Below are 12470 nucleotides of genomic sequence, written 5' to 3' on the forward strand. Positions count from 1 at the left end.
AGGTCAAGCATTGTCGAAGGTAAGTGAAAAGATAAGTTTTACCCTATTATGATTTTGAGTTCTCATAAGTACCTGAGAAGATTGTCTTTTTATAAGTTTAAAAATACATTGAGAGATTATTTCAAGAAGTTTTTTAAGTTCTTTAGCATGTGTAGTTATGATGATGAAAAGCTTATAACAATCGAGACATATTTTGATCATTATAAGGTGTATAGAAATTTTTATTAAATGGTATTGACTTCACTTATGTGTACGAGTACTTATTTAAAAAACTATACATCATTTTTGTTGGGAAAATCTCATGATACACACTCAGATATTTTTCCAAAATTGAGTCTTGTTATTCATTGATAATTGAAGGGCTTTAAATATTCGTAATACTTACAATATTACAAGAATAAAAATAAAATCTGAAAATAAAATATCAACTGTCTTAAAATAAAATCTGCTTAACCTATCATAAAATAGTATTGTACCGAAAATCATAGCTACATATCCCTATTTTATCTCTATCAAATCAAACTAAATATTACTAGACCCCAAACTAATAAAATAAGATTCAAACAAAATTATTAATAAAACCCTAAAATTTAAGTTTATCCCAATAAACTCCCCCATAAACTTAAATTCTTCCTTCCTTGCTTTCCATGTGCATCATCCAACACCAGGTTTGCTTCTTTCAGTCAAATTTGACTTCTTCTTTTTCCTTATGGCCTTCCTATCTTTTACCTTGGTTGACCTCATTAATGCTTTGACTGACTTTGTTATGCTCGACTTCTCAATAACCTTAACTAACTCATATCTGACCTTAGGCGATTTCTCAACAATCTTGACCGACATCTTCATTGGGTTCTCCTCAACATCTTCATTTTCCTCTTCGTCTGGTTCAAGAACACTAGATGTTTTCTCTTCTTTTTCAAGAGTCGCCTTCTTCAACTCCTCAAGCTCAACCTTCTATTTATTCATAATTTCATTAGCTTCATCTAGAAGTCTCCCCATTCGCTGAATCTCTTCATCTTTTCCTTTGAGTTCTTTCTCCAGGTTTTCCTTCTCCACAATTGTTGCATCCTTTACCGAGATCACTTCATCCATGGTTGGGATCGAGCTCTCCATGTCCACTACATCCGAGCTCTTTGCCATCAACAGGATTCCACACTCTTCTTCACCATCTTCAGAACAAGATTTGTCCCCCCCTTTGTCTCGGTCTTGCAATACTTTGCAATGTGACCAAACTTACCACAGCTCTAGCACTTTGTTGACCTACAATTGTTTGCATAGTGACCGTACTTGCCACACTTAAAACACTCCACTCTTAACTGATCTTCTCGGCCTTTTCCTTGTCCTTGGTCACGCCAATTCTGCTGACCGGTTTGATCTTCATTATCACTACCTTTTCCATTTGTAGGGAGGTTCAACACTCACACATACACATAAGTCTCCACATTTGATAAGATATTTTCTGCTTTGGGCCAAACTCTCACAGATTTGCTTTTGGTACCACTCTAAAAGGCCTCTTATCAATGAAGGTATCTTCTTATGTGTATATAAACTCATGCCTATCTCTTATTTTTTCTGATGTGGGACTTTGTTTGTACCTAACATCCTCCCCTCAAACAAAGGACCACCTCCCCTACAACGGAAGTCTTTCTTTCTTATCCTCGAGTACACCATGGTCAACACTTCTCTTTCACAATCTATGGTCAAACACTGAGCATCTCTTGCTCTCCACCTCTCATGATTCACTTCCAGGCTATCGGCCACTGGTCCACCTTCCAAGGCTTCACTCGATTATGGAGGGACATACTCATCTAAGCTCGGTCACCAAACTCGAACCTGGCTCTAATACCATTTGTAGGGAGGTTTAACACTCACACATACACATAAGTCTCCACATTTGATAAGATATTGTCCGCTTTGGGCCAAGCCCTCACGGATTTGCTTTTGGTACCAGTACAAAAGGCCTCTTATCAATGAAGGTATCTTATGTGTATCTAAACCCATGTTTATCTCTTATTTTTTCTAATGTGGGACTTTGTTTGTACCCAACAATTGTTTTTATTTTCAAGTTTAAGTGTTGGATGTTGACCGCCTTATATATGACCATTATAGCTTATTTCACTCAAATAGTTTGACTTTTCTAAAAACATTCAAAATTCTTTTGCAATATCTTTACATTATCCTAACTATAAATAAATTAATGTTTTTTTAAACTAAAACATGACTTTAAAGTTGGTTAAGTATAAATATGGTTCCTTTTTCACCATTTATATCTTATCCTTAAAGAACTTTAAACACAAATCTTTTATATTCAAATGTTCTTCCAGGGATATACAAATTTTATTTTATTTTTATCATAGCCACACTTTTAGTTTTTCTTCCACTAAGAGAGACCACATAATTTCAAATTTAGGCGTAATTACTCGATATTGAGGAGAGGACTGAGATAATAAGTAACAAATGTTTTCTTAGTGTGTCTTATGTTGAGATCCTATAACTCAATTTTTAGGTAATATATTTTTCTTAATGTTGAAGGCTTTACTTTTACCATTTCTTGTATCTTATCTTTTTTTTATTGTGCATATGTCATGGACAAAGGGTTTGATTATAAGTAATTATGTGCCAAGAATAGGGGATCCTACATTGAATGATCAATCCCCTTGTCAATTTTAAAAGGTCATTCAAAGAAAAATAAGTGTGAGGCTTCCTCCTTGAACCCATTAATTGAAGTACCTCTAAAGTTTTCCTAAGTTCTACCAAAGATCGTTATTTGTGTTCTCCCTACTAGATAACTAAGTGTTTCCTCCTTGAACCACTAACCACACATTTCGAACAAGATCTTCACGCTCGTTTATCTAAAGCAAAGAAGGTCTCTTAAGTATGTCTCGTATCTATTTTATGCCCAACACAAACTCTTTGTAGCATGTAAATATGAAAACTAATTGAGTTAATGCTAGTGGAACTAGTTTTTCTTGCCTTTTTTTTATGCTAGCTTGCTATAAACTTTGAGCCCTATTAGATGCTTCAATCATTGCAAAGTTATGTTGATGAGGTGTTGATGATTACTCACTTTTTAAAATGGATAACTACCAAAAAAATGTTTAAATATTAAATAAAGTAAAGAGTTAAAGAATATTTTTATTTATCATGACTTTATTGTATTGACTAAAGTCAAATAGAATGAGTTGTTTGATAGAATAATCATCGTAGGAAAAAAAGGCTATAAGAGGTGAAAACAAAGAATAATGGCCTCTTAGTTAAGATGGAAATGTTGGAAAAGTAGTTTAAACAACTAAGGAAAAAGTTAAGCAGGTTAAAGTTGAGGTTTTTTAAAGAGTGCAAATAGAGAAAGCTGATGAATCTAACCAGATTAGGATTGACTTGGAGTTTGATATAGTTAAGTTGGCTTTTATTGGCACGAAGAGTTATAAGAAAGATTTTAAGCAGGCAATGTGTTAAGTTGTGTTATTTGCTTTTAATGTGGATGTTGAATGTTTCAACTTGTCCAAAGACATTTTGTTGATGAATAATGGTTTTTGTAACTTGAACAATATAATAAGTAAAGCATAGTTATTAGTAGAAGAAAAAATCTTATCCAAATATTTCATTAATTTAATCAAAATCTTATATATGACTTTGAACATGATTTTAACTTTAAATATTTTAGTCATACAATTTTATCCATAAATTAATAATTATGAATATAAAAGAAATATGGTCGACTTTAATGAATCAATGGTAAATTAATTAAGAGAATAAAAATCACTCTAAGAATGTTACTCGTTAAAAGCTTGTTAGGAAAAGTCCTTATTGATGATAAAAAAATAGCCACGGAAAATAAGTGCAACATTTCATAATGAAGGAATAACAATTTAACTATAATAATGTTTTAATATGTTGTATTTCAAGTTTTTGGCATGAGCTTTTTATCATATTTCCTCCAATGGGTTAATAGGTCTTTCATCTTTATATAGTGCTCTACATTTTCAATTTTATCCAATGTGGAACTTGGACTCACACTTGGATTCCCAACAATCTCTCCCTCAAGGGTGAGTCCCTTCCACATAGGTACATTCCCCCTCCAGCGGAAGCATTTCCAACCAACCAGAACCACGAGTAGTCTTTTCCAACCGTCGTTCATCTTAACGGGACTTGCTTACCTGAATACACTTTGCCAGTCTAAGCCAGTCACCAAGACAAATCATCGGCTCTGATACCACTATTAGGTCTATCGAGGAGGGGGTTCACCGGGGAGACACAAACACCAATGAGATCTAAGCCCAACCACATAAGGGATTGACACTACTCTCTACCCAAAACCTTAAGGCAATGGGTTAATAGGTCTTTCATCTTTATATAATGCTCTACTTTCTCATTTCTATCCAATGTGAGACTTAGACTTCTTACACTTGGATTCCCAACATTAAGATGATTCGCGTGATCTTTAGTGATTGACGATTTAATGACCATGTCATCAACCTTCACTTCATTTTTATTGTAAATGAGCTCTTTGAACATGTTGTCCATTAGTTATTGGTAGGTTGCACCTATAATTTTAAATTCAAAAGGAATTACCTTATAATGATATTTTAAGCCTTTCATCATGGATCCTCATCATAAAGATGTGTTTTAATTTGATTGTACTAAGAGTAGGTATTTATAAAGCTTATAAGCCTGATTATATTGGGTCATGAGCTAATTAATTTATGGGTGTGCATCTTTTTGGCTTGCTTGGTTCATGTCCGTATAGTTGGTGTATATTCTCCAATTATCATTGGCTTATCGACCATGATAGTATTAGCATGTCATGCAATAAATGTGATATTTCTAACAAAATCAACTTTCATTATTGTGTTCACCTCTTGCCAATTGTTTAGCAACATTCTTTCCTAAGTTTTTTGTTCCTTTGAAGTATTAGTTTTGCTTAAGGAAGAAATAATAAGTTTATGACAAATGAAACCATGGTCAATATCTAACATATCTATTGGACTTCAAGCAAAAAAATTGGAGTTATGAGTTAGTACTTCTTTGATTTGTTGTTGGGGAGTATGTTTTGTAATCATCTTACTCTAGTGCACTAAGTAGGTTGTTGACCTAGTTGGAGTTTGTCACGGTTCATCAAAGGTAAAGTGACATTTTTCAAACACAACTTTAGTATTAAAGTATACCTCTTCTTCTTTTGCCAAACTTGATTCTATCTACATAAAACCAACATTGCACTAATTGTTAGACCAATTTTCCTTCCCAAAAAGTGATTTAAGAGGTCAAAAGTTTTTGTTTGGATTGAGTCACTAATACTTCAACCCTTTAGAAAATATGAGTCCATTTTTAAATTTTATTACCATATTAGGTGAATACTTCAACACTCCCTTATTACTTTAAGAATAGGTTTGGTAGTTATTATAATAGTCTTCTTGAAACTTTATTACCATATGAGGTGTAAAGATGATGACATTTGTCTCATTGAATATCTTATTTTTTATGAGGACATTATATGAAGTACTCATCTTTATAAGAATGTACAAAACTATCAATATTTAATATGTTGTAGTGATACCAAACATGGTTAGTAAATCAATATAGTCATGTGTGTGAATTCTCTCTCCAATGAACTTGAGTAGGAAATTAAGATATGATTTATAAGTGGGATAGTAGAATAAAATGTTTACCATGTTTCATGTAAAAAATGAGGATGGTTTTGTTAAATCACGAGGAGATAAATTAGTTTTAAAACTTTTTCACAAAAGAATTCCTTCTTTTTTTTAAATATATTTTCATTTTGAAAACTAAATGCAAATAATTTTGATAATCAAGATAAATAAAAAATTGATAGTTATACAAGATAAAACAAAAGTAGAAAAAATACAAAAAGATTTTATATTGATTCAGATCACGATTGATCCTTGTCTAGTCCTGAACACACTCAAAAAGATATCACAAGAGATATCAATCTCAATCGATATAAACAATAAAAAGATTTTAGCATTTTCCACCTGATAATCTCCCAAAAGTATATTGTTATTAACTCTTGCCAACACAATAAGAGAACAACAACATTAGAAACAATCTAACAAACACAAAATATGAAGAATTTATCGAGAATTTAATACACCATAACCAATTTTATCATTAAAGCTCTTCCAGATATTGAAATGTTCCCAAATAGCTCAAAGTTAACTCTTTGAATTTAAGAAGTCAAAAGCTCTATATATAATTCAGAATTGATATTGACGCAATTAATAAATTATTTCAAGTTTTTTATCAATTATAGTAACACAAAATTGAAAAATAATTTCAATGTCACATAATAATGGATTAAACACGTTCTTCATTAATAATTCAAAATCAATTTAATCGTTTACTAAAATATTGAGTTTGAAAACACTTAAAAAAAAATAATGGATCGATTATTAATCCAGGTGATTGATACCCTTTCTTATATCAAAATCTTGTGTCATATTATTGTTGCTAGAGTCTTTGATGACCCCTATCACATCCCAAGGATTTCGTTGATTTCGATCAACACCGAGGTGGTCTAAATGGTTCAAAAAATCTTTGTTTAAATCGACCAAGATACTCGTCTTCCAACCTCGCAATTCTGTACAAAGTGAGCAAGAATTTTGGAATATATGGGACCTCCACTGATATATTGTAATACTCTTTAATTGTGTGCTCCAGTCAACGTCTGCTGGAGAAGAGTTAGTGGAATTAGTGTTGAGTGGAATATAATTTTATACATCTACCTACATTGTTTTTCATTGAAAAACATGGTTCAAAGTTTGAAAAGTTTAGGCAGATATTATGTTGTCCAGTGTCATAGAGAGTTAGTCATCATTTCTGGTCTAACATCAAATTGTGTTGTAAATCTTGCACAAAATGACTCAAATGAATCAATCCAGTTGTGTGATAATGTACAATACCATTGTAGGTCATGACAAAGTTCTTAAAAAAGACTCTAAAATGTACGATGAACTTCATCAATAAATATTAACCATAAACCTTTAAATATGAAATTATTAATGTTAAGACACTTAGGAGGAAAACGATGACCTCACCATTAAAAAGATAATAATAATGTTTTTTTATTGTAAAGTCATCTACATTGAAATGAAATTCAAACCTTACTAACAGATATAAGCAAAGTTAACGATATTGATTATTTTTGTATTAAATTCTCATTCTTTATGTACTGGAAAACAAAGCATATCATGTGAGAAAAAAATGGTCTTATTTTAATAATCATAAACTTATTTTATATTAAACTCTCATAAAAGAAATTAAAATACAAATTAAGTCTTACTAATTTTATCATTGAAAAAATCAGCTAAACACATTCATAAATAAAAATCAATCTTAGATTTTCATATTGTAAATATTCAATATATTCTTTAAAAACGAAAATTGTAACTTTTGTTCAAGTAAAAAAAAACTAACTGTACCTTTCTTACAAAATACATGCTTTGAGCAACATCAGTCACTTCCGCTATTTTTGTTACCCGTGTTATTAATATTTGAAGGCTTTCAAACAGAAAAATATAAATGCTTCTTTCCTTTTACGAAGGTCATGGTTTCTAACAAGTAAAATATCTAAATACGTAATTGCCGATAGAAATTGTTTCTGTTGTGAGTTGTCTTTCTAGAAAGATCAGCAGCCGTAATCAAAATATTCGTCTCCTGACTCCCATTGGAAGGATAAAAACATTACCAAATTTCCCAAAAACTACAGCGACGAAAGGATTTAAGAAAATAAATCATGAATAAGAGAAACTGAAAAACAAAAAGCAAGTCACAAGCAACACTGGTAGACAAAATACGTACCAAATCGCACAACAAAATATACAAGATCAGAGTCAGTTTGTAAAAAAAAACATACAAAATACAGCGAGACTATAATAAACATTACAATGTGTATGAGCACACTAAATTCCATAACTAAAGTTAGAAAATAACAGACAAAAAATGTAGTGCTGTTATTTAACTCCTATCTCGTGGGTGTTACAAGAGATGAAGCTGATGACAACACTCAATCTATGAGTTTTTCAGACCCAGAACAAAATATATAAGAAGTGGGTATAGTGAAACTCAATGTACACAACTAGCAAAAATATAAACCACATAAGCAACCTCAGATAAATAGTTGCTGTCATAGGAAATGTAGTAACACCAAGTAGGTTCTCCCTGAAGCAGGGTCTTGGATCAACTACAACCTCTAGCAAGTTGGATTGGAAAATCATTGGTCACTGTACTCAAATTTTACAAGACACCAATATTTATTACTACGTTTTAGTGACACTCAATATAAATTTATCAAATTCAGAATCAAATCAGCCCACGTATATTTTTGTTATTTCTAAGAACTTATAAAATTTTATTTACAATATAAGAAACAAAAAAGGAAAATATAAAGTTCATTCCATTCTCATAGTAAAATGCCTCAGCAAAATCCGAAGATATCATATGAACGAAGCTTCACCAAGTAGGTTCTCCCTGAAAACAGGGTCTTGGCTCCACAGCATCTCATAAAGTTGGATTAAATCATCATCAGCAATCTTAATAAAAGATACCCAGTGCATGAAAACAAAAAACAAAACAAAATAAAAAACACATATAATTGCTGGAGGCTCAGAGATATATAACAGCTCTATCAATCACAAATTTTCAGAAGCAGAACTGGCATAAAGCTGAATGAATATCCTCATAGCCATTTATTGAAAAATGAATCACGAATTGAATATACCAGATACTATAACTTTTAAAATAAAATCAATATATAATTTTCCTATATAAAAAAACATGGCTCATATAAAGAAATTCAACCATATTTAACCAAATTGACTTCATCGAGAAAACTCAGAAGCGCGGATAATGTATAATCACGGCCGAGATATTTAAAAATAATTAAGCAAATAAATCTACTATCGAAATGACAATTTAACGATCATTTCCGAAGGAACAAAGGAAGAACCCTCGCACCAAGTAAAAACGACCGCGTTTCGATTTGCGCCTTTAGGACTAGCTTCGAATTCAGAGAACACGTGTTCGAAAAGAAGCTGAAGGTATAGCAAGGCAAATTGAGCATTCAACACAACAATCGTAAAAAAGAGAGAGAATTGAAAAGAGAAATTTCGCCGTTACTTTGACACAGATCAACCGTGGAAAATTGGGGATGAACTGCAACACGAACGGCAACGATTTCGCACGTGCTTCGGGGCGTTCACGTCATGTGGATTCAGAGATGCCCGGGAGGCACCGTGCAGACATAATACTTCACAAAAATTGAAGGAAACTAAACGCTAGAAACTAGTTTCCCTAGAAGGGTGAAGATTTCTGAATCGGTGCTGCAATGCCCTGTTCGCTGCGAGGATTATATAGGCGCACCAAAACCCTAAAATTTCTCTCTCGCCTAACGGTACTATTGCTGTGAATGAGACTTACCCGACCCAATCAGATTAAAAATATTTGGGTCGGGTTTGGGCTTGGTTTAGTACGTTACATTACATACTTATAATTTCCAAACAAAGATATTTATTATCTATAAGAAAAAAAGATGTTTTATTATCTATATTTATTTTATTGATAAATATTTTAAAATTTAATTTTCAGTCATTTCTTAATTTATATTTATTTATATTTAATTTTTTTTCACATATTTATAGAAATTATTTTTATTTTTTATTCATTTATTTCATTTTTAAATTTAGTTGACATAAAATAGAAACAAATCTCAACATAATTTACTTTTTTATTAATTCAACTTAATTTGCTTTTCTATTCATATTTATTTTGTTATTATAGGTCTCTAAAAATTTATTATATATTTTACCTATTTATTTTGTTTTTAAATTGATTTATTCTAAAATGAAAATATATTTTAATTTTATCATTTAATAACTAATAAATTATTATTTTAGTTTTTAAATAGTGTTATAAGTTTTTTAAATTTAAAATTTTCGCGTCAATCTTTAAAACATCAATTATATTTAAAGTTAGAATTATTTTGTTAATTAATTTAATTCATTAAATGTATATTTAAAAAATATTTTAAAAATTTATTGATTTTTAAAATAAATGAATAAATGTTTTTTTAATGTGTTCTAATAACTTATATTTAAAATAAATGCACACATTTAATCAATTAGGTTAAAACCTTAATTTATTAAACTCAACTTTATGTTTTAATCGATTAAATTATTATCTTAATCGAATAAAACAACCAATACAACCCTATTATACTTCTAATATGCTTTAACCAATTATGAATATTTCTTAATCGATTAATGAGTCTTTTTCTCTACACCTCCATAAACCTTCTGAAAATCTATAAAAGTTGTGCACACTATTTCAGAGAATCTTTGACTAAGAATGTGTTTGATGGTCATTAAGTACGACATTCCAAAGGTCTATAGAGGTACTGTATCTGAAGAAATTACAAGTGTTAAAGATTTCTTTGCTGAGATTGAAAAGCGCTTTGTAAAAAGCGAAAAGGCGGAAGCAAGTGCACTTCTTCAAAGCTTGACTTCCATGAGGTATCAAGGCAATAGAAATGTGAGAGAGTACATTATGGAAATGTCAAATATTGCTTCAAAACTTAAGGCGTTGAAACTTGAGTTGCAAGAAGACTTACTTGTACACTTTATTTTAAACTCTCTTCCTCTACAGTTTGGACATTTTAAGATTTCCTATAACTGTTAAAAGGAGAAATGGTCTCTTAATGAGCTCATTTCATATTGTGTTCAAGAAGAGGAGAGGCTGAAGCAAGAAAGGACTGAAAGTGCTCACTTAACCAGTACCTCTAATGACTAAAGGCAAAAGAAAGAAAACTGAGAGTCCCAATGATGATGCTTCTAAAGGTCCATTATAAAAGAAACAAAAACAGTTTAATAAATGTTTCTTTTGCAATAAAGTTGGACACATGAAGAAGGAATGCACAAAATATCATGCTTGGCGTGCAGAGAAAGGATTGCCTAAGCTATCAGAAGACAATTGATTCTGAAAGATGAATCTATTTAGAGATGTCAAGTTCATAGTGATGGAAGTGAATAATGTTTTAGATTATTATTTTGTATTGGTTTTTTAATTTTGGTTTTGAAAGACATATTGTACCGTCATTTAGGCGAAATTTGATTTCATTTGTTTATTTGAACAAACTTTGTTATTTATGTTAGTTTAGAAATAATGAATTCAAATTTTGTTTTATTCAAGTTTTGTTGTAACCAATTCACTTTTAGCAAATAATAATCTATATATTCTTCATACTGTGACTTCCTATTATGAATCCTTAAATATGGAATTGTATGATATTAAGCATAATATTTTTTTTAGGATATTGAGTTTGGGGGGAAGATTAATGTTTAGAGGAAGAATCGTTGAAAGTAGTAATATGATTCATAAAGTTCAAAACTTCTAGTAAGTTTAGAATCTCTATAAGAACAAACTCAAGATCCTCATAAACATATGTTTCACGATGGGGGATTCTCTAGTTGCTAAGGGAGACGAGTTTAGTCTCAATCAATGCCCAAAAGGAAATTTAGAAATTCAAGAAATGCAGAAGATTCACTATGTTTCAACATTAAGGAGTCTCTAATGTATGTCCAAGTATGTATGCATCCGGATATAGCATACACAGTTGAGGTTCAAGGCAGATATTTAACTATTCATGAATGGACCTTTGGAAAGCAGCCAATAAATTATGAATGTTTTCAAGAGAACAAAAGTTTATAAGTTCACGTATAGAAGGTCAGATCAGTAAGAGATCATCAAGTATTCTGACAATTTTGTAGGATGCCAAGATAGTTTAAGATCCACTTCAGGTTACATTTTCATGCTAGCTGGTGGTGTAGTTTCTTGGCTTATTACCAAGCAAACTTTTATGGCTTTATCCACTATGATTGTAGAATTTGTAGCAACTTATTAGGCATCAAATCAAGGTATATGGTTTATTTATGTCACAGGGTTGCATATTCTAAAAGGAATTGAAAGACCAATCAGGTTATATTGTGACATCAAATCAATCCTTAAAGAAGAGTACAAAGTAGATGGATTTCCATAGAACACTTAGGGACAAACTCCTTGATAATATCTCCTCTTAATAAGGCTATTACATCCAAGGTCTTTCATGAGCATATTGCTTGTATGGGTATTTTACAGTTTGAGGAATCTTTGGTTCAGTGGGAGTTAGTCATCCTTGTGTGTTTGTGTTCTATGTTTGGTTTTCATGTATGCATACATTCTGATTTATTATTCGGTTATTACACTTTGTACGATAAGGTTATTGTATTGATCTCATTAAGATAAAGTAAGGATCAGTTGAAAATAAATGTGTGCAGATCACCTTCACGTAATTTTCATGCTACATATTTCATGATGTATCCATGTCATTTGGTTCTATCAGCATTAGTGATCATTGTTGGTTTGGTTGCGATTGTTGCAATTAAAACTACTTTGGTTCTACATGCGGATATAATCAATGGACG

The 12470-nt window shown here is 31.2% G+C and overlaps 1 protein-coding gene and 1 long non-coding RNA gene across 2 annotated transcripts; one reads left to right on the top strand and one right to left on the bottom strand.

The window, feature by feature from the left end:
* Positions 1 to 8117: 8117 nt before the first annotated feature.
* On the bottom strand, positions 8118 to 9428 carry LOC106754736. The gene is made up of 2 exons (XR_001375340.2): positions 8971 to 9428; positions 8118 to 8546 (listed from the first exon to the last, which is right to left on the bottom strand). It is a non-coding gene; the product is annotated as an uncharacterized LOC106754736 (long non-coding RNA).
* Positions 9429 to 10359: 931 nt separating this feature from the next.
* Positions 10360 to 10800, top strand: LOC106780212. The gene is made up of 2 exons (XM_014668475.1): positions 10360 to 10623; positions 10693 to 10800. Exons 1-2 carry the CDS (start codon positions 10360 to 10362, stop codon positions 10798 to 10800), a joined length of 372 nt encoding a protein of 123 aa, XP_014523961.1.
* The last annotated feature ends 1670 nt before the right edge of the window (positions 10801 to 12470 follow it).

This window comes from Vigna radiata, chromosome 2, assembly GCF_000741045.1.
Source record: "Vigna radiata var. radiata cultivar VC1973A chromosome 2, Vradiata_ver6, whole genome shotgun sequence".
Taxonomy (NCBI): Eukaryota; Viridiplantae; Streptophyta; class Magnoliopsida; order Fabales; family Fabaceae; genus Vigna; species Vigna radiata.